The sequence below is a fragment of the Molossus molossus genome, unplaced genomic scaffold, assembly GCF_014108415.1.
Source record: "Molossus molossus isolate mMolMol1 unplaced genomic scaffold, mMolMol1.p scaffold_m16_p_17, whole genome shotgun sequence".
Lineage (NCBI taxonomy): Eukaryota > Metazoa > Chordata > Mammalia > Chiroptera > Molossidae > Molossus > Molossus molossus.
This window is the reverse complement of record NW_023425352.1, coordinates 68,800,458-68,823,769: the sequence shown is the minus strand read 5'-3', so window position 1 is coordinate 68,823,769 and position 23,312 is coordinate 68,800,458. Positions and strand designations below refer to the sequence as shown.

General features: G+C 49.0%; 1 protein-coding gene across 1 annotated transcript in view; it reads right to left on the bottom strand.

Moving 5' to 3' along the window:
• VSTM4 (V-set and transmembrane domain containing 4) overlaps positions 1–664 on the bottom strand; it is a 95,616-nt gene extending 94,952 nt beyond the window's left edge. Inside the window, exon 1 of the mRNA XM_036265752.1 lies at positions 607–664. Within this exon, the coding sequence (XP_036121645.1) occupies positions 607–661 (55 nt within the window). The 5' untranslated portion in view covers positions 662–664. The remainder of the gene's footprint in view (positions 1–606) is intronic.
• Positions 665–23,312: the final 22,648 nt, after the last annotated feature.

Genomic DNA, 23,312 nt, shown 5'->3' with positions numbered 1-23,312 from the left:
GGCAGCGCCCTGAGGACTCCGGGGAGAAAATGCTTCAGCAACTTCGGCACAAACCCCGGGGCCCTGCAGCAGTGCGGCACAGGCCACCCCGAGGCGGGGTGCTCTGTGAGTGGCCCCACTTCTCCAGCCCGGATCCCCGCCTCACCAGGCCGGGTCCCCCCGGCGCCCGGGTGCGGGGCACGCGGGGCCAGCCCGCCGCCCGCCCGCCTGCCCGCCAGGGCGCTCCGCTCCGGGAGGCGGGAGGGAAGTCCTGCCGGGCTGACCTGCCAGCAGCCCTGGTCCTGACGGCGGCGGGGAAAAAGAAAGCAAACCGACACGGGCTGCGCCTTCCGGCTGAAGTCCTCCCCCGGGGACCCGGCCCTCGGAAGGGGCTGCTCGGGGCCCCGCGCGGAGCGGAGCGGAGCGGAGCGGAGCGCAGGGTCCCGGCCGAGGAAGGGGTGGGGGCGCCCGGCCGTCGCCAGGCATCGGCGCAGGGACAGCGCGGCCGGCCCGCGGCGCGCAGGGGAGGGAGGCCGGGCGGAGTGCCCCCGCCAGGCCGAGCCCGCAGCCCCGCCGCCCCGATCGCCGTCCCGGAGCCGCCGCCCGCCCGCCGCCCGCCGCGCTTACCCGGGGCCGGAGCCCGCGCCAGCAGCACGGCCGCCGCCAGCGCCAGCAGCCGCATCTCCCCGCCGCCGCCCGCGCTGTGACGCCAGCCGCCGCCCGCCGGCCGCCCGGCCCGCCCCGCGCCCGCCCCCAGCCCTGGTCCGCCCCGGCCCGGCCCGGCCCGCCCCTGGGCGGCCCGCCCGCTGGGCCCGCGTTCAGGGTGCCTGGGGCCGCCCTGGGCAAGGACGACCCCCGCCCCGCGTTCGCTGGCGACTGTGGGGGTCTCATTCTCACCACTCCATTTCACAGATGAGCAAACTGAGGTTCTGAGGACTGATGGCCCGACACAGGAATCCACAGCCGCGATGGGATCCAGGTCTCTCGGCATCACAGGCCCAGTCATTGCTGAGGGGATGGTGTCTTGGAACTTCTGCCCAGGTGGGGCGGCTGGGGTGGGGGAGTACCAAACGCAATGCTGCCCCTCTGTGAGGCCCACCTGCTGCCCGGCAGACCCCAGACATCTGTGAGCCAAGGAGCGGCGGAAGGACTCGTCCTCTGCCGATGCCCCGAACTGGCTGTGGGGGTGTCAGGGATGGGGACCCTTGCAAAATGAGAGTGTCCCCATGGACAAGTTCAGAATGTGGGATAATGACCACTTAGGGTGCCTTCAGCCACAGCCTGGGCCACCATGTCACTGAATCCTGGCACTGTGAGACCCTAGCTAGCTCCTTAATCTTCATGTGCCTCAGTTTCCTCCATCTGCACCACGAGGAAACAGGTCCCTCATGGAGTGTTTAAGAAGATCCAGTGAGACAGTTCCAGTTCAGGCCCATGTATGTCCGCTGTCCTTAGTATTATTACAGATAGAAAAGTGGAGGCAGAAAAATGAGGAGCTGACCCAAGTCACACAGTCAGGGAGTGGTGACATGGCCACTCAGCCCAGGTCACGGGTCCAACGCTTGGTCTCTACCATGGTTCTAAACTTGGGGTCTAAGCCCAACTGACGTGTAAGCCCGGCTCTCCAGAGCAAGCACAGCGTACACTAGGTATGCTTTGCGTGTCTGTACAGGAAGGTCTCTGAGGGGGTCCGGCATGGTGGCCTGTTTGGGACCGGGTCCATGATGGAGGAGGAAAACAGGGCCGTGAGCTGAGTGGGGAAGGCAGAGAGAGAGGCGGCACTGGCCACTGGTGCTGAGCCCCAAGGCCTCAGGCCAGTGATCGCAAGCCTCTGTGATCTCCCCAAATCTCAGGCACTTCCTGGGGTCCTGGGACTCATGGTCCTTATAAGGTTCTTCTAGCTGCGAGACCTTCACACAGAACAGGGCCCTGCAGGGACTGAGCTGGTCATCAAGGCAGCCACCCTAGTGGGAGTGGCCCCACTTCTCAGCCAGGCTGGGGAAGGGCCGGCGGAGTCCACCTGAGCTGGCTGCAAGGTCACTGGGTCTGATGCCAAGGACAAGAAGTGAAGACAAGGACCGGTGCTGAAGTGGATCCTACAGCCAAGGAATACAAATATTCCTGGGAGACTTCCAGACCAGAGCCTAATTCTGTAACGTCCCAGGCTCCATGTTACAGATTAGTAAATGCAGGCTCGAAGAGGACCAGCGACCTGCTCAGGGTTCTTTGGGCCACCGAGTGTCTGAACTGGGAACTCGGATTCATGCCAGGAGAGGAGCTCTGGTTCTGAAAGTCCACTGGTGGCCCACCCTGGGTAACAGCTGTGGGTCCTCCGAACCCCATTTTCCTGCTGAAGGTGACGTGTAAAACGGCATGTCAACATGACCACACCTGGGCAGGGAGCTAAGCCAGTGCAGGACTGACTGGTGTCCTTCATGACCTCCCACCTCACAGCTTACTCTCCCAGGGGGTGGGAAGCAGAAGGCCCCTGACACATGTTGGCCACGCTTGAAGGAGTCAATTCTTGCTTTGGTCATTGTATCACTTCTTTCTTTTTAAGTTTTTACTTACTGATTTTAGAGAGACGAAAGGTGAGAGAGAAAGAAGTTGTTCCACTTACTGATTCATTCATTGGTTGCTTCTTGTATGTGCCCTGACCCGAGATCGATCCTGCAACCTAGGCGTAGTGGGATGATGCTCAAACCAACTGAGCTACCCTGGCAGGGCTGTATCACTTCTTTAATTTTTTTTTTCCCTTTATTGATCTGAGAAAGACAAAGTGAGAGGGAGAGAGAGATAGAAACATTGATGAGAGAGAACATCAGTTGGCCGCCTCCTGCATGCCCTCCACTGGGGAACAGGCCCACAACCTGGGCATGTGTCCTGACCAGGAATTGAACCAGCGACCTCTTGGTGTATAAGTCGACGCTCAACCACTGAGCCACACCAGCTGGACTGTATCACTTCTTTTTTTGTTTGTTTTTGCATTCATCTTCAGATAGAGCAGGAGGGAGAGAGGGAGGAAGAGAGAGAGAGAAACATCGATGTGAGATGAGACAGACACATAGACTGGTTGCTACCCACGCGACCCCAACCGGGGCCTGGGACAAACTGCATCCGAGGTACGTACCCTTAGCGGGAACTGAACCCGGGTCTCTCTGGTCCGCGGGCCAATGCTCTAACCACTGAACAAAACCAGCCAGGGCAACTGTATCAGTTCTTAATGTCCATCTCTCCTTTCAGAAATGGGCAGACATTCAACCCAGGTTTAGACCTAAATGCCCAGCCTTTACCTTGCTTTTTTTTTTTTTTTTTGCCAAATTGGTGTTGTGCTAGAGATTTGGGGCTGGAAAGTGTTTTTCTTTCTGTGATACATAGCATTGTTCTGTCTGCAGCTGTGTTCTCTCTCAGTACTCTGGCTTCCCAGATAGTCTACCAAACCACTGGTAAAACCCTTGCTGAATAACCCAGGGACAGAGACATATACCCAGCCCCCAGGGCAGACACGGCCAGTGACCGATGAGACTCAGCACCTCAGCGGCTGGGGACCACAGCAGCAAAGGCGTCACCCTGTCCTCGCGCACACGCCTGGGGCAGCTTGAAACCCTCCACGGACTTCCTTGTCCATCCCCTGGCTCTGTCAGGTCTGACTCGTTCTGAATTAGAATAATACCATCTAATTATGTATGTATATATAATCACCTCTTCTAAAAATCCCCGTCTGGGGTTTCTGGGTGAGCAGTCAGGTCCCTCTGGACACTCAGCTGTGTGGCATTTCTACTCAGCTCATCTGGTCCCTACAGTGGACACGTCCATCCAAGCAGGACATTTCGTGAAAGAGGCAGCATCCTCCAGTGTGTGACTGGGGAAGGGACGCAGAGCGCACCAGCCTTCCCCTTAAAGGTAAGAAAGTGTGGACTATAGCCTGAACATATATTTACATCGAAATAGCTTCTCCAGACTGCCTCACCGGGACTCTGGTAAGGGGCATCCCACAAGCAGCAGTGTGTGAGCTGGGCGGCAGGGACTTTGCAGGCTGGCCGAACGCCACAGAAAGGCCCCGAGTCTGGAAGGCCCCAGATGGAGGGGTTGAACCAGGAGGTGATCGAGTCACGGGCCCGGTGGCGGCCACGCCCACTTCCTCTCCCGGTGCTGTAACAGCAGGTGAAGGTGGCCCTTGACCTGAACCTTGGAGGATTCTGGAGCGTCCTGAAGGCAGCCCCAGGTGCTGGTTCCCGGGGAAACCCGTGCACCGAAGCACAGAGGCTGAAGGACTCAGGACTTTCAAGTCCCAGAGGTGGCTTCTCAGGACTAGAAGACTACTCGTGCTCAGTGGGTAAGAAGTTGAGGCAGCATAGTATGAACTATGAACATTCCTGGGCAAGTGGAATGGGGACACTGAGGCAGATAGCTGAACAAAGTGACCGAGCAATTTACAGCCAGATACAAGTCACCGGGATGGAGAGTGGGTGATGGGCAGCACTGGGTAGGGCCTCGCCCCCAGGTGGCCTCTCCTCCCCCAGCCTACCGCTTGGCCGCGTGGTTTCGACCCCTGGCCTTTCATTTCACCGGCCATGCAGTTTAGATCCCCTGGTGTTTCCTCCCTAGAGATAGCATCTGGGCCTCAGTCGTATTTCAGCTCCAGGCCCGGAAAAGCAGCCAAACCAGGAAGACAGTGCCAGGACCAGCTACAGTGATTAATGACCTCCTGCCTTGCTGTTGACCAATTACTAGAGACCAGGACCCTAAAAAGGAACACCTGGAAGAGCTGGTGACTATTCTATTGTGATCCTCCCTGAAGACCTCCCCTAAACTCCCAACAATTAACACCCTCCAGACAAAAGACTCAGCACACACTCTCCCTCCTGGGAGCATGCCCGAGCCTTCTCCGGCCCCTTCCCCTCCCCCCACAGGCACAAATCTCCTAAACCCTAAGGGGACCCCACGAGACTCGCAACCAGGGCAGCAATGGGCAGCGGCAGCTTGTCCCAGGCTCACCCTCTGAACCTGTCTCCAGGGCCCCTTTTCTCTGACTTTCTAGTGAGCAAAGCAGACTTGCTAAGTCTCTCTCCTGTTGCTGCTTCTACCCTAAGCCCCTCCTTGTTTCCCTGTCCCCAGGTTTAGTAAATGCACTTTCAAAATCACCTGGCCGTGCAGTGTGAACTCTGTCCTGCACAAAGTCAAGGACCCGCTTGCTACAGACGGCCCTAGGCAGACCCACTCTGGGCCTGGTCCCTGTCCAGCAGAAATGAATGGAGGGACAGATGGGAACAAAGTCCTAGAGGTCCTGAGATGCCTGGCCAAGGAGTTTGTACTTCATCCCAAAGGTGGTGGGTGCCACTGAAAAGGGGAGATGTCACAAAGTGCTGAGAGGCCCTGGCCGAGGAGTCAATAGGTTAGAGCTTTGTCCCAATACACTAGGATTGCGGGTTCGACCCCTGGTCAGGGCACATATAAGAATCAACCAATAAATGCCTAAGTGGAACAACAAATCAATGTTTCTCTCTCCTCCCTCTCCCCCTTCCTCTCTATCTCAAATCATTTTTTACAAAGTGTTGTGGGATTTCAGAGCTAATCGCCCTAAGAGGTGCCTAAGGGCAGCTTGACCCTCAAGCTCAGGAGAAGCTTCTGCTCCTTCCTTGACTACCTGGAAAAACTTGAATTAGGAGCCTTGCCAATAATGAGAGATTATCAGAAATAATCTCTTTTGACCTGTCTGTAGAGCAGGAAAAACTTCTATTAACTACATATCCGCTCTTCTTGTCATTCTGCAATGACATTTCAAAGCCCCAGGGCACCTTATCTCACCCCTAGCCCAGACAGAGCAGGGACCAGGCAGAGCAGGGACCAGTCAGCAGGGGACCAGACAGAGCAGGGACCAGACAGAGCAGGGACCAGGCAGAGCAGGGGACCAGACAGAGCAGGGACCAGGCAGAGCAGGGACCAGTCAGCAGGGGACCAGACAGAGCAGGGGCCCAACAGAGCAGGGGCCCAGACAGAGCAGGGGCCCAGGCAGAGCAGGGGACCAGGCAGAGCAGGGGACCAGGCAGAGCAGGGGACCAGGCAGAGCAGGGACCAGGCAGAACAGGGACCAGACAGAGCAGGGCCCAGACAGAGCAGGGCCCAGACAGACAGAGCAGGGCCACAGAGCAGGGCCACAGAGCAGGGACCAGACAGCAGGGGCCCAGGCAGAGCAGGGGACCAGGCAGCAGGGGACCAGACAGAGCAGGGACCAGACAGAGCAGGGGCCCAGGCAGAGCAGGGGCCCAGGCAGCAGGGGACCAGGCAGAGCAGGGACCAGACAGAGCAGGGGCCCAGGCAGAGCAGGGGCCCAGGCAGAGCAGGGGACCAGGCAGAGCAGGGGACCAGGCAGAGCAGGGACCAGGCAGAGCGGGGGACCAGGCAGAGCAGGGACCAGACAGAGCAGGGGCCCAGGCAGAGCAGGGGCCCAGGCAGAGCAGGGGACCAGGCAGAGCAGGGGACCAGGCAGAGCAGGGACCAGACAGAGCAGGGACCAGGCAGAGCAGGGACCAGGCAGAGCAGGGGACCAGGCAGAGCAGGGGACCAGGCAGAGCAGGGACCAGGCAGAGCGGGGGACCAGGCAGAGCAGGGGGCCAGGCAGAGCAGGGGACCATCAGGGCAGTGGCTCACTCAGTCTACTCTGTCCAGTGCTGACAGAAGATCTAAGAGAAATATTGAGCTTTAAAGTCTGCGAGGGAAGAGCCCGAGAAAGACAGCTGACACCTCAAGCCTCCGCGGGACGCCGTGGGGACAATGCCCTGTCCAGGGCCAGGGCTCTGGGACGAGGGAAGGGCTGAGCACTGAGACCGGGAAAATCCACTTCTCCTCAGTGCTCGGACACGGGAGGGTTATCAGTGACTATTTCGGGGAACGTCAGCGAACTGCTAAATGGAGGAAGAAGAGGTACGAGTTTGCCGGGGCCGCCATACAAGGTACCGCAAGCTGGGTGCAGAAACAGAAACGTGCTCATAGGTCTGGCGGTTGGAAGTCTGAGACGGTGTCACAGGGTTGGGTTCTTCGGGGGCCTCTTTCTCTGGTTTGTGGGTGGCTGTCTTCCGGGCTCCTCGTATGGTCCGCCTTCTGTGGGTGACTGTTCCAACTTCTTCTGTAAGGACACTTACAAGGTCATATTGTAAGGTCCTATCAAATCAGGACCCTCCCCAACGAACCTGCTTTAACTTTATTACTTCCTTAAAGGCCACGCCTCCAAGTGGTCACTTCCTGAGGTGCTGGGTGTTAGGACGTCAGCATGGATTTTGGGGCACACAATCCAGTCCATGACAGGAGGGAAGAGGAGGCAAGTATGGAGAGTTCAGAGGACAGAGGCTGGCAAACAGAGATGTGGTGGGGAGCCAGGAGACTGCGTCCTTTGGAGGTTGTCACCAAGGTCAGCTGTCCAAGAAGGGCAAGGAAAAGTCCAGGATAGCTGAGTAGGCAGAAGTTGCACTCACCTCCTCCCATGACCACATCAAAATGACAACTAAATTACAGAGCAAGCAACTTGGGTGACTGACGGAAGCCTGGCTGAACAGACTGATCAGAAGAAGCCACGTCGAGGCTGGTGGGGGAAGGGGGGGTGAGGAGATGTGAAATGTACTACCCCACACCCACATGTGACAGTTGAGAATCTAGAGGGATATCTACGTTGCAGAGGTCCCCCAGGGAAGTGGGGTTCTCAGCCTCAGGCTTGGCTCCCTAGCCCAGAGCACCAGAACCAAGAAGAGGGGCCCACATAACATCTGGCTTTTCAGTGGGGAGTCCAGCTGCCCAGGTGAGTTGGGAGGATGCTGGAAACCTAGGCATCCTCTTGAAAGGGCGTGTGCACAAATTGTCACTTGTAGGCACTCCTCCTGGGCTACAGTGGAGGGATGGCAGCTTGGAGGGTGCCTGAGTCACGCAGGGAGAGAGACAGCCCCCCATGCCCCTGTGTCGAGTGCTCCCACAGCATGGCCCACAGGAGTCCTCCTTCCTGGGTTATGCATTCCTCCCCACAGGGCATTAGCCTGGTGACCTACACTAGCTGTGCCCTGACAACTCATGCAAGGCTGGGGCTCTGTCAGCAGCAGCCAGCCTGGGCCCACATTGCAGTCATTTTTGAAAAGCTTTTGAGAAATTCTGGTCACATTTGGGTGGGTTCCAGAAACACACAGGCAGAAAGCGAGCTGTGTAGTTTCAAGGTGAGCGTCAGCTTCCCACATGGCACACGTTTTCCTTGTTAAACCCTCCTCTACACTATCAAATCTTAATCAACTTATCCTGGTGAACTCTAGTAACTTCACCTTTACGACTCCCTGAGACCCCACCCACCTCGAAGGTACCAGATGGACAGCAGCTGGCCTCCATGTGCTCTGAGAACGTTGCTGAGTAGCCTCAGACACAGCACTGGGGCTGAGATAGAAACTGCACTGATCTGGCGAATACCCTGAACCCACCTGCCTCACATAACTCATGAACTAACCAAAGCTCGTTCGGTGGCTGAACCTAATAGGCAGCTGGCAGGTGGCAGCAAGCCTTGGGGTTCCTTGGGCCTTTTGCTGACCTTTCCCAGGCCAGGTACTGATGGCAGCCAAACTAGGTTCTCAGCTTGGCCCTTCCAACACGCACCCAAGTCCAGCAGAGGCAGTGACCAACCATGGATAGCTTTGTAGCTCCTGAGAGGTGGCCCAAGGTCAGTCATAGGCAGTGGCTAACATTGACCTGCACTGGAGTCCCTCCCAAGAGGCCTCAGAAATAATATACCTGGGGGTTGGATTCAGACAACAGCAGAGCACCATCCGATTAGCTCTATAAGCAGCACATACAAAATGAGGTCTTGGCAGACATTAGACCCTGCTGGAGCAAATTCTGCTATGTGGGGTTACCTCTGCACAGAAGCTAGTACACTGTGGTTGTGTCCAATCCTCACAACCAGCCAGTCTGAGGGTCAAACTTCCAACTCACCATCCATGAACATGATGACAACCAAGGCTTAACTATCACAAAAGGGCACACGTAACCCACACAAGGACACTGATAAAGCACCTTTGTGTTCGGGCTCAGGTGAGACTGTACCACTAGTCCCCACAGGATACCTACTACATGAGGCTACCCTAGCAAGACTAGAAGACATGGCATTTATAAGTAATACACAGAAACAAACACAGAGAGGCAGCCAAGAGTAAGAGACAAAGAACCATGCCCAAAATGAAAAAAAAAGGGGGGGGAGAAATCTCCAGAATGAGAACTAAATGAAATGGAGACAATCAATCTACCAGATACAGTTCAAAAATGGTTATAAGGATGCTCAAAGAACTTAGGCGAAAAATAAAAAAATTCAGTGAGAACTCCAAAAAAAAGATATTAAGCATAAAAGAACATATATCCCTAACCAGGCTTGCTCAATGGTTAGATCATTGGCCCACAGACTGAAGGGTCATGGGTTTGATTCCCAGTAAGGCACATAACTGGGTTGCAGGTTTGATCCATGGCCCTGGTTGGGGTTGTATGGGAGGCAACCAATTGATGTGTTTCTCTCACATCAATGTTTTGGTCCCTCTCTTCCTCCCCGACTTCCACTCTATCTAAAAAAAAAAAGGAAAATATCCTTAGGTGAGAATTAATAGAGAAAAAAAACATAGATATCATTAAAAAGAACCAGTCAGGAATGAAGAATACACTAGAAAGAATCAACAACAGATTAGATGAAGCAGAGGACTGAATCAGCAATTTGGAAGACAAGGTTGCAGAAAACACCAAATCAGAGGAACAAAAAGAAAAAAAATTTTAATGAAGAAAGTTTAAGGGACAGCTAGGACAATATCAAATGTAACAACATTTGCATCATATGGGTGCCAGAAGAAGAGAGAAAGCAAGGGATTGAGAACCTATTTGAAGAAATAATGACTGAAACTGGTGAAGGAAAAAGACATAGAAATCCAGGAAGGGCAGAAAGTCCCAAATATGATGAACCCAAAGATACCACACTAAGATACATCATGATTAAAATAGCAAAGACTAAAGACAAAGAGAGAACATTAAAATCAACAAGAGAAAGACAATTAGTTACCTACAAGGTAGCTCCTATAACACTGTTTTTACAACAGAAAGTTTCCAGCCCTGGCCAGTTTGGCTCAGTGGTTAGAGCGTCGGCCTGCGATCCAGAGAGACCCAGGTTCAGTTCCCGCTAAGGGCACGTACCTCGGTTGCAGTTTGTCCCCGGCCCTGGTTGGTTGTGCGGGTGGCAGCCACTCGATGTGTCCCTTCACGTCGATGTTTCTCTCTCTCTCCCCCTCCCACTCTATCTGTACAAAAAATGGAAAAATATCCTCGAGTGAGGATAAAAAAACAAACAAACAAAAAACAACAACAGAAAGTTTCCAGGCCAGAAGGGATTGGCACAAAATATTTAAAGTGATGAAAAGCAAGGGTCTACAACAAAGACTATTCTACCCAGCAAGGCTATCATTTCAAATTAAAGGATAGATAGAGCTCTTCAGATAAGAAAAAACTAAAGGAGCTCATTACCACCAAACCAGTATTACAAGAAAGAATAAAGAGACTTCTTTAAGAAGAATAAGGGGGGAAAACCCATAAATATAAATAATATAATGGCAATAAATATGTACCTATAAATAAATCTTTTTAAATGTAAATTAATCCAATGCTTCAATTAAAAAAAATTTTTAAAAATAGGTAGCTAAATGGATAAAAAATAAATAAAAATAAACAAGACCAACAAGACCCATGTATATTATGTCTACAAGATACCCAATTCAGATTGAAAGACACACAAAGATTGAAAGTAAAGGGATGGAAAAAAATACTTCATGCAAAAAGAAATAAAACAAAAACCGAAGATAGAAATACTTAGACAAAATAGACTTTAAAACACAGGCTATAATAAGAGTCAAAGAAGGACATTACATAATGATAAAGGGATCAATTCAATGAGAAGATATCATTCTTGTGAACATTTATGCACCCAACATAGGAGCACCTAAATATATAAAACAAATCTTGATGTTTATAAAGGGAGAGATAGACAGTAATACAGTTATAGTAGGGGACTTTAACAACCCACTCATATCAATGAGTAGATCTTCTAGACAAAAAATTAACAAAGAAACGGTAACCTTAAATAATACATTACACCAGATGAATTTAATTGATGTTTTTAGAGCATTTTACTCCAAAGCAGGAGAATATACATCCTTTACAAGTGCACATGGAACATTTTTTTTTTTTTTAGGATAGGCAACCTGGTAGACCACAAAACAAATCTCAATAAATTTAAGAAGATTGAAATAATGTCAAGCATCTTCTCCAACCACAATAGTATGAAACTAGGATTCAATTACTAGAAAATAACTAAAAAACACACAGACACATAGAGGCTACCTATGTTTTTAATCCATTTAGCTACCTTGTGTCTTTTAATGTTACTAAACAATAAATGGGTTAACAATGAGATGAAGGAGGAAATCAAAGGATACCTTGAGACAAATGAAAATGAAAATGAAAACACAACAACCCAAAATGTATGGGACACAGTAAAAGCAATCCTAAGAGGGGAATTCATAGCAATACAGGCCTACCTCAAGAAACAAACAAACAGCCTGGCCAGTATGGCTCAGTGGTTGAGCACTGACCCATGCAACAAGAGGTCACTGATTTGATTCCAGTCAGGGCACATGCCCAGGCTGTGGGCCAAATCCCCAGTGGGTGTCATGCAGGAGACAGCCAATCAATGTTTCCATCTCTCTCTCCCTCTCCCTTTCTCTCTCTCTAAAATCAATAAAGAAAAAAATTTAATTAAAAAAAAGAAACAAACAAATAAAAAATTTAAAATAAACAATTGTAGCTTACACCTAAAGGAACTAAAAAATAACAACAAACAAAGCCCAAAGTGAGTGGAAAGAGAGCAATAATAAAGATGAAAGTGGAAATAAATGTAACAGCATTATTATGAACAGTAAAAGAGGTCAGTGAAACCAAGAGCTGATTAAAAAAAAAAGAAAGAAACAAGATTGATAAACCTTTAATCAGATTCGTCAAGAAAAAAAAAAAGAGATAAAATCCCAAAAAGTAAAATCAGAAATAAAATAAAAGAGAAATAACAACTGACACCACAGAAACACAAAAAAATTATTTAAAAAATATTATAAACAACTATATGCTGACAAATTGGACAACCTGGAAGAAATTAATAAATTCCTAGAAACATACACTCTCCCAAGAGTAAAGCATGAGAAACAGAAAATCTGAACAGACCAATGACAACCAACTAAATCTATTCAGTTATCAAAAACCAAAAATCCTCCCAGCAAACAAAAGTCCTAGACCAGATGGCTTCATGGGCGAATCTTACCAAACATTCAAAGAAAAACGAACACCTATCCTTCTCAAACTGTTCCAAAAATTTCAAGAGGAAGGCAGACTCTCATGCTTATTTCATGAGGCCATAGATGCAAAAACTCTCAACAAAATATTAACAAAACAAATTTAGTGATACATTAAAAATATCATAAAAATGATTAAGTGTGACTTATTCCTGGGAAGCAAGATTGGCTCAACATCCGCAAATCAATTAATGTGATACACCACAAACAAAATAAAGAATAAAAATTATATGATCGTATTGATAGATGCAGAAAAAGCATTTGACAACATCCAGCAACCATTTATGATAGAAACTTAGCACAGTGGGAACAGAGGAAACATAACTCAACTTAATAAAGGCCATACATTACAACCCACAACTAACATCATACTCAATGGGGAAAAGCTGTGTTCCTCAAGATCAGGAACAAGACAGGGATGTCCACTTTTACCAGTCTCATTCAACGTAGCATTGGAAGTCCTGGCCGCAACATCAGATGAGAAGAAATAAAGGGATCCAAATTAGAAAGGAAAAACTAAAACTATCATTATTTGCAGATGACGTTATTACATAGAGAGAGAATCCTAAAGACACCAACAAAAAACTACTAGAACTGATAAATAAATTCATAAAATATTGGGATACTAGATAAATATTCAGAAATTGGTTGCATTTTATACACCAATAATGAACTATCAGAAAGAGAAACTAAGAAAACAATTATATTTACAATTGCATCAAATAAAATAGAATACCTAGGAATAAATTTCACCAGGGCAAAAGACCTGTACTCAGAAAATTATGATATAAAGAAAAAAGTTGAAGAAGATTCAAATAAATGGAAGCTCACACTGTGCTCATACAAAGGAAGAATTAACATTGTTAAAATGTCCATACTATCCAAAGAAATCTATCAAGCTAATGCAACCCCTATCAAAATACCAATGGCATTTTCACAGAGCTAGAACAAGTTATCCCAAAATTTATGGACCCACATAAGCCCTCGAATAGCCACAGAAATTTTGAGAAAGAAGAATGAAGTTTCAGGTATTATGTTACCTGATATCAAACTATACTACTACAAGGCCATAGTAATGAAAACAGCATGAAACTGGCATGAAAACAGATCTATGGAACAGAATAAGGATCCCCCGAAAACCTACACCTATGCATATAGTCCGCTAATATCTGACAAAAGAAGGCCAAGAACATGCAATAAGAAAGACAACCTATTCAATAAATAGTGTTGGGAAAATTGCACAGGTACATTTAAAAAATGAAACTAGACCACCTTCTTACATCATATACAAGAATTAACTCAAATGGATCAAAGACTTAAAAGTAAGTCTCAAAAAGTAAAACTGCCGGAAGGAAAGATAGGGCTTAAACTCTCTGACATGTCCCTTAGCAACATGTTTTTTATATCTCATCGGATAATGAAAACAAAAGAAAAAATGGGACTACATTAAACTAAAAAGTTGCACAGCAAAAGAAATCATTACAAAATAAAAAGACAATCTACTGAAAGAAAGAACATATTCACCAATGCTACATCTGATAAGGGGTTAATATTCAAAATTTATAAACAATTCAACACCAAAAAAAAACCCCAATCTGATTAAAAAATGGGCAGAGGACCTGAATAGACATTTTTCCAAAAAGGACATACAGAGCCAATAGACATATGAAAAGATGCTCAACATCACTAATCATCAGAGAGATGCAAATTAAAACCACAATGGGATATCACCTCACACCGGTCAGAATGGCCATCATCAATAATCAACAAACAAGTGCTGGTGAAATGTGGAGAAAGGGGAACCCTTGTGCCCTGTTGGTGAGAATGCAGGTTGGTGTGGCCACTATGGAAAACTGTATGGAGGTCCCTCAAAAATTAAAAGGGAACTGCCTTATGACCCAGCAATTCCACTTCTGGGTATATATCCGAAGAAACCCAAACACTGATTTGAAAGGATATATGCACTCGTCTGTTCAATGCAGTGTTATTTATACTAACCCAGATATGGAAGCAACACAAGTGTCCATCAATAGACAAGTGGATAAAAAGTGGTGATACATATATACAGTGGAATCTTACTCAGCCGTAGAAAAGAATGAAAACTCACTATTTGCTGCAGCATGGATGGACCCAGAAGATAGTATGCTATGTGAAATAAGACCAAGAAAGACGAGTACCATATTATTTTACTTATATGTGGGATCTAAACAACAAAATAAACACAAAACAGAAACAGTCTCATAGATGCAGAGAACAAACGGATAGTTGCCAAGGGGAGGGAGTTTAGAAGGGGCCGGGTGAAAAAGGTGAAGGGATTAAGAACTACAAATTGTTAGTTGCAAAACAGTCACTGGGTGTAAAGTTCAGCATAGGGAATATAGTCAATAATATTGTAATAACTGTGTATGGTGCCAGGTGGGTACTGGAGTTATCAAAGGGATCGCTGTGTAAATTAGATAATTGTCTAACCACCATGTTGCACATCTGAAACTAATATTAAATTATATTGCATGTCAACTGTATCTGAAAAATAAAATAAAAACCAAAAACAAACAAACAATCAGAGAGGAGCAACTAATCCCCAAACAGGTTGCGACAAGGAGTGCAGAGAGCTCCCGGTCCTCACATCCTGAGCTGGACTTGCACGGGGAGGTTTCTGGGAGGGGAGCCCCCGCCGTGCTCTGCAGATATTTCTGCAGAGAGCTGTCACCGGGCAGGAGAGCCGGAGCTGGAGGCAGCTCCCTGCCCTTGCCCTGCTGTCAGATCAGGCACCCCGAGGCCGAGGCTCCCAGCTCCGGCCTGGGCTGCCTCTGGCGCCTGCTGTTGCTGCCCCTCCTCGCCCCAGTGCCCCGCCCCGCTCTGCACTGTGGGAGCTCATGCTGTGGTGTCATCAGTTAAGGAAGCTCGGATGGAGTTTGCAGGGCCTCTCCTTGGAAACACAACCAGTGACTCCCTTCAGAGAGCAGCTCCGACGCTCTGGGGGGTCCTGGGACCTGTGTGGGGCATTTTTGATGGTTCCAACGGGGCTGGGAGTGGGGGCACAGCTGGTGTTCAGGGCACGAGTGACTGCCCTGCAGAGCAACTGCTCCAGAAAATGCCAGTCGTGCGCCCACCGAGGAACAGAGGCAGGGTGCGTGGACGTTGCCAACACAGCACTGTGGGTCAACGGAGGGCTTCGAGGGTCTTGTAGGTAGTTTTACAAGATTCAGAGTCATGTCCAAGCACAAAGTGGCTGTTGTCGGCCTCACATCAGCTCCAGGTCAGCACACTGCTGGGCACCCACCTTGCGTTTCGACAGGGTCCCACCGCGGGCCGGCTGTCCTTCAGCCTCTGACCCAGCCCGGGCCAGCTGGGCGCTGCTCTCCGCTGCCCTGGTCCGAGAGCAGACGAGGAAGCGAAATCAGCGGGTCAGAGGGGCAGCCGGCGGAGGGCTTCAGGAGCCCAGGCAGCTGCCAGGCCTAAGCTCAGCCTCCATTGCGGGTGGCCAGGTCGCTCTGCCAGCCCTCCTGGCTGGGTGAGGACAGGATGCAGGGAGCCAGTCCTCTGTGCAGCATGGAGGGCAACCTCCTCCCCAGGCAGAGAAAGCGGACTGTGCCCAGTGCGTGGGAAAACCCATTCTACCTGGTCGTTGGCTCCCCCAGCTGCACACACACCTGCACCCGCTGCGTACTGGCTGGATGGGGTGACACACCCTCAGGCATGTTCCCCTCTTCCTGGCACTTGCCCTGAGCGGGCCCAGCTTCTCTCCTAGCCCTGCCCAGCCTCCTCTCCGGGTCCCTGGGCGCTTGCTCCGAAGCTCGGCTGGCGGATGAACTCATTCGTGGCAAGACGGGGAGCCTGCCTTCTCACGTGAACTTTCCAAGGGCTTTCTTATTAAAATAGAAAGAACACGCCCTGGCCAGTTTGGCTCAGCGGTTAGAGCATCCGCCTGCGGTCCGGAGAGACCCGGGTTCGGTTCCCGCTAAGGGCATGTACCTCGGTTGCAGTTTGTCCCCAGCCCTGGTTGGTCGTGTGGGTGGCAGCCACTCGATGTGTCCCTTTCACATCGATGTTTCCCTCTCTCTCTCTTTCTCTCTCTCCCTCCCACTCTGTCTGTACAAAAAATGGAAAAATGTCCTTGGATGAGGATAAAAAAAAGAAAAAGAAATAGAAAGAACACATTTTAGTCAGTGAGTGGCTGTGCAGTGACGAGTTGCTGATCCGTTAACTGCTCGAGGAAGGGATTGTGGTGACCTAGAACGAACTCTCCAGAGGGCAAATAAACCCCCTTCCTGTATTCTAAAAATGCAGAGCCCCAGGCCTAGCCGCACGTGAGCTGTCTGGGCCATCCCTCCAGGGACTCGTACGTTTCTATCCTTTCAAGACTCAGCTAAAAGAGGCATCACCTCCTCCAGGAAGCCTTCCAAGCCCCAAAGGGCTGAGTTGGGTCCCCTCTCTGAGCCCCTGCCCCCAGTTTTCTATACAAACCTCCATATACAGCATTGTTAACACTTAAATGCCCCTTCTGCACTGTCTGATCCCCAAAGCCAGGCGCTGGCTGTCAGGCATCTCTGTGCCCCTCCTGCCAAAGCCCAGGCTCTGGGTGTGGATGGAGTGGTGGGTGAATGTCTGTGGAATAACTGAAGATGTTCCACAGGACTGCTCCCAGGGTTCGGTTCCCAAACAGGGGTCCCACGAGCAGCCCCAGAGCTCTTCACACTCCGTAAACAAATTCCTAGGACTAAGAGGATCTAGGAAAAATTCTAAAGCACCTGGCTTATCTGGATGAGCACCATATAAACAAACTCCTGGTGGCACCTGATTTCTGTGGCCTTGTCTGAATTAGGTTGGCAGTCAGGGTAACCTCAGGTGGTGTGGCTTGATGCATCCATACTGTCCGAACTGTCCATTCCAGGACATTATGTCACCTCAGCATATGGCAGTGAAGACCCATCATCCCCGAAGAATCTGCCTGGCATTCAGTACCTTATTTCCTCAGGCAACAATTCGGTTTTGCAAACACCAAGCTCAGTAGTCACATACAATTAATGTTGTCAATCTGAGTTTTATTGCTCTTGTAATTGTATTTAATTTATAAATGTTTTTATTTTATAGTTTTAAAGCAACCATAAGCTTGAATGTTTATATTTGTGTTGTTTTTGTTTAAGCAACAATAACTTAAGTCAACACAGGCCCTGGAAGAATGTTCTTGGCCTTTGAAAGGATAATACTGGGGTTTGTAAAACAGATACGGGACTTCTCACTCTCTCCCAAGCCTGGTGGTGGCTCAGCTGGGCAGTTCCTGGGTACGCAGGAGGGGCTGCAGGAGGTCCAGCGGCTGCGCAGAGCAAGCCCTCAGGTGTTCACGCATCATTCATGGCCCTTCACCCCCGTGCGTGCTCTGACCCAGGGCAGGCCCAGCCGGACCTACTGCACAGCAGCATGTACCACACAGGTGTACACACACGCACACACATACACATGCGCACACATGTGCATGCATACGCATACACATATGTGTACACACAGGGTCTACTCTAGACGTGGCATTTTCTTTCACTGTTTTTTCCATTTTCCTACAACTCAGCAAATCCAGGTCTTCCTTGTCCGTGTTCAGCTCATTTCTCAGTGGGGCCTTCAGGTCTGGTCCGTCTTACTGGGACGACAAGCATTAGAGGTTTAGAAGAGAATCAGAGAGAACATACTGTGTTGTCTTGACCAGTTCTGATGCTACTGCAAACTCACACACCAGAGTCCTCTACAGTCGCCCCAGCTCTCTGGGTGCTGAGCCGCAAGCCACTCAGTGTTTGCCAGAGTCAGCTGCTGACCCCAAAGCTACTTATGCCTTCCAGGCATTTGAATCAAGGAGCTTGCTCACTCTGCCTGCCTACTTTCATAGGGACCCGGAGCCGGGAAGACTGTCCTCCGAAGCCTGGGCCTCCTGGGCCTGGCTGGCTGCAGCCGTCCTGCCGCAGCCTCTGCCTGCCTCCGGCAGCTGTCTGGTCTGTCAGGGCCGGGGCCCCGGGCCCGCAGCCGGGCGCTCAGACACAGGCATTATTGTCACGTTCTGGAGCTGGAAGGTCCATGGCGAGGTGTCAGTGGGTGGTTTCTCCAGGTCTCTCCTTGGCTGTAGCTGGCTGTCTGCTTCCTGCGTCCTCACACGGCCTTTCCTCTGTGCCTGTCCGGGTCCTCGTCTCCTTTTCTTCTGAGGACAGCAGACATTGGATTAGGGACAAGCCTAATGACCTCATTTTCCTTAAATTACCTCATTGAAGGGCCTATCTCCAAAAACAGTCACATCCTGAGGTACCGGGGCTTAGGATTTCAACCTATGATTGGGGGGGGCACCATTCCGCCCTAAACAGCCTTCTTAACAGAGCCCCTCAGACTGCTGACTCCCACAGAAGGTCAGTCAAGAGTCCACCACCTTGGCTGGACTCTCATCCCCTTTGTGATGTCGCTCTCTGCAGACGGTGCGGATCCCTAGCACCTGCCACTCCCCCCCCTTCATCTCCGGCAGCAGCTCCCCTCTTCCCCCCCTCAGGGCAGGGCCGGTCTTTCCCAGCTGCAGTCTGGACCCCTTCCCCCAGCCGAGCCTGCGCCGCGCCCCCTCCTGGTCAAGGTCGCCCTCGCTGGCAGCTGCCCACCTGTCCTATAAGAACGTACCAAGAAGAGCCCTGTGACGTCACCTCCTTGCGTTGGCTTCATCCCCGTCCATTCTGAAGTGCACTTAAAATCAAAGCGAATTTAACTCCCAAGGGCCACGGATGACGATATGAAGAGCTGGGGTTCTCAAAGTGTGATCTGTAGACCACAGGTTGATGGAGAGACCCTTTTTATTATAAAGGGAATGTTTGCTCAGTATAGGAAATGATAAAAGAATACTGCAATTACAGAAAAAACTTTATCAAGTTATCCACTAGAGCTGAGCACTTTGACAGGTCGGTGCGTTTGCAGTATTTCCATGAATATCTGTTTATCTAGTGAATAAAATGTTTTCCATTTTGTCACATCGAATATGCAGGAAAGCTTTTGATGTCCATTTACACCTCAGCCCTTTGATTACCTCTTTTTTCAATAATTTTTAGATCATTCATTTGAGCTTTCAAGGTAAGTATACTGTCTATTTCTGAAAAACAATAATTTTATGTCTATTATATATAACATTTCTGTCCTTGCCCTGGCCGGTTTGGCTCAGTGGTTGAGCATCGGCCTGCGGACCAGAGAGTCCCAGGTTCGGTTCCCGCTAGGGGCACGTACCACAAAAAAAAAGCATATTATGACATTTCTGTCTTCCTGTTTTATTAAATTGATTGTATCTTCCAGAACAATGTTAAATAAAAACTGTATCAATGACATGTTTTACCTGATTTCAATGGAAACACCTATAGATTTTTTGCTATATGGTTGAGATAAATACTCCATATCGTCCAAAGAAAATTTCTATTCCTAGTGTATAAAAATTTATAACAGGACCGATTATTGTTCCACTGCATGCCTTTTCACATTGAGCTATATTCCGCCCAGCTGGTGTGGCTCAGTGGACTGAGCATCATTCCATGAACTGAGAGGTCCCCCAATTCCCAGTCAGGGCACACGCCTGGGTTTCGGGCTGGATCCCCAGTAGGAGGTGCGCAGGAGGCAGCCATTTGATGCTTCTCTCTCCCATCAATGTTTCTATCTCTCGCTCCCTTCCTCTCCCTCTAAAAAAAAAAATCAATATAAACATATTTAAAATAAATAAATGAATAAATAAATAAATTCAGATATATTTGCATACCATAAAATGCAGCTTTATAAAGCGTGGTTTCATTTATTCACACAGTTATATAACCATCACTGTTATCTAATTCCAGAATATTTTCATCCCAAGAAGAAACCCCATAAGCATTAGCAGTCACTTCTCATTACTAGTTTTCCCAAATCCCTGGCAACCACTAATCTGCTTTCTGTCTCTACAAATTTGCCGATTTGAATATTTCATATAAATAAAATCATACAATATTTAGCCTTTTGTGCCTGGCTCCTTTCACTTACCATAATGTTTTCAAGGTTCATCCACGTTGCAGCGTAACCCAGTACTTTCTGCCCTTTTATAGCTGAGTAAGGTTCCCTGGGGTGGAGAGACCACTTCTGTTTATCCACCCACTATTTGACGGACATGTAGGTTGCTTTTCCCTTTTTGTATTATGAATAATGTTGCTAAGAATATTCATGTGCAAGTGTTTGCGTGGACATATGTTTTCAATTCTGAGAATTGCTGGGTCACACGATAGCTCTATGCTTAACTTTTTGAGAAACTGCCAGGATGCTTTCTGAAGTGACTATCATTTTACATTCCCTCCAGCAAATGCTGAGGGTTCCAAGCTCTCACATCCTCACCAAGCCTTGTTATTACGTCTTTTTCATTCTAGCCATCCCGGTGGGTATGGTTTCTCACTGTGCTTTGGATTTGCATTTTCCTAAAGACTAATGATGTTGAGCATCTTTTTTATGCTTATTGGACATTTGTAGATGTTCTGTGAACAAATCTCTTTTCAAATCTTTTGCCTCCTTTTTGTGTTTTTATTGTTGAGTTCTTTATATATTTTGGATACTAGACCCTTAACAAAGATACGATGTGCAAGTATTTTCTCCAGTTTTGTAGATCGTTTTTCACTTTTTTGTTAATGTCCATTCAATACAAATTTTTTAAATTTTGATCAAGTTCAATTTATATATTTTTTCTGCTTTTGGTGTTGTATCTAAGAAACCATGGCATAATCCAAATATGAAGATTTATATGTTTTCCTCTAAAAATTTTATAGTTTTAACTGTTACATTTAGTTATTCTTCATTTTAATTATCCTATGTGGTGTGAGGTAGGACCCAACTTTGCTCGTTTGCATACAGGCACCCTGACATCCCAGCACCACTTGCTGAAAAGATCATTCTCCCCCCTTGACTTATCTGGGCACACTTGTTGAGAAAACAGTTGACCATAAATGTATGGGCTTATTTCTGAGATAACTATTACTGAGATCACCTTAAGATTTTTCTTCAAAATGAAATATTGCTTTATTTAATCATTTTTGTCTTTATCGTCATGAGATGACCCAAACTCCACCATGGTCAATGGCTCTTTCACACTCTGTTGGAGCTGACCGGCTATTGTTTTGAATCCAGCAGTGAGAGGGACAGATGGTTGACTTCTCATGCTGTCCCTTAGGCTTTTCATCAGGTTTATGCACGTGCCACACGAGTCCTATCTTGTTCTATGTTTAGGAAAATCGGCATCTGAAGTGGCTCACAGTCTAAATGTTTGCTGTCCCTGGAACTCTGGTGGGTTCCCAGTACTCAGCTTGCTGCCTGTCTTGTTTGGTGGAGGCCCCGGTCTCTGCAAAGTGACGTGAACACCACTTCACTCGGCTGAATTTATGTGTTAAGAACAAGTCACTGTCTTAATAACCATCGTTTTCCCCTCTTCCCCGCCCATAGCAGCTGCTTATCCTCCCAATTCAAAGTTTGCTTCCCCAAGATTCTTGCCTTCTTTCATTTGTCTTGAAGGCCCATCAGTTCCCCCTTACTTCCAGCTTGTTGCTACTTGAGCTAAAGAAAATACAGCCCATGGAGTTGAGATGTTTGCTTTTCTAAATGTCCTGTATCTTCTCTACATTCACATTTTGCTTTTCTGTGCACAGGCTCTGGAACCAGCAGCCGACTCCGGCGTACACCGGCTGAACCGCCTCCGCAAGGTGTAGGCTTGCTCACCTGTAACACCGGCGGAGCATAGGAGCCGCCTCGTGGGATTGCGGAGGGCATTGCCTGACTTAATGCTCATGAAGTGATGAAAAAACCACGTTTGGCCCTTAGAATATCCGCGTTTAACACATGAATACACTTGTCTTAAAAGCTGAAATTCTGTAGCTGAGATGCTATGCCTCATTTCAGTTCCCTTGCACAAATATTTTTAAATAGAAATGTTCTCCTCACTCATGCTGTTTCTGGCTCTGCTCCCCCTGCCCCGTCCTTGGATTCCTCTGCCTCCTGAGCTCCCTCAAGCACTACGCAGCTCTTCTACGAAGAGCTTGCAAAGCTGGGGCTGTCATCCTATCCTTCTTCCCTTCCTGGGGACCCCACAGCCCCTTTCAGAAAGGCTGTGCCTTGCCCCGTCTGAAAGACGGCGAGAAGATTCATCCCATGCTCATGTCCACTCGAAGGTGACCTCATGGCTGCCTCTGGCACTGGACCAGCGGAGAGAATGCATCTAACACACGGCCCACAGATAACACACGGCCTTAGTTAACCACACAGCAAATCTCTCTTCATCCCATGAAACACTCGTCCAAGCCCCAGACCCTTCTGACTGGCTCCCTTCTGAATGTGTCTACCCCAAGCTGACCTCATTCGAAAGCAGATGGATGGGAGTCCCAGAAGATCTTTGCCTCTGGTATTCCGAATCTGCAGGTGACACCAACATTCCCAGCCACCCAGGGGAAAACCTGCAGGCATTCTGGACACCTGCCTCTCCCCACCCTCGTCAAACGCTGGCCAGACTCTGCAACTTCCGTTCCCTGAGCAGCAATTGAACTCACCCTGCCTCCAGCTGTCTAACTGCCCTGGCTGGTGACTCTCTCACCGTTCCCGCTGCTCACCAGTGTGACCTTTCACAAGGGCAGCTTGACTTGCTGAAAATTCCTCCAGAGCTCTGGCAATTTTCTGGGGGGAATATGCAATTTCCATCATTTTGGCTGCAAAGCCCTACTCGACCTAACTACCACTGGCTCAGGATTCAGCTCTCTCTCCTGCTGACTCCTGTTCTTAGACCTTCCCACTTTTTTCTTCCATTCTCAGTCTCCCCATCTCTGCTGCGCCATTCCCTTAGCCTGTACTCCCCCACCACCACCACCCGTCTCTGCCTTTTTCTGGTTTCCTTTGTCCGACCCCGGCCATCGCTGCTTCCTTTGGAGGCAGGTT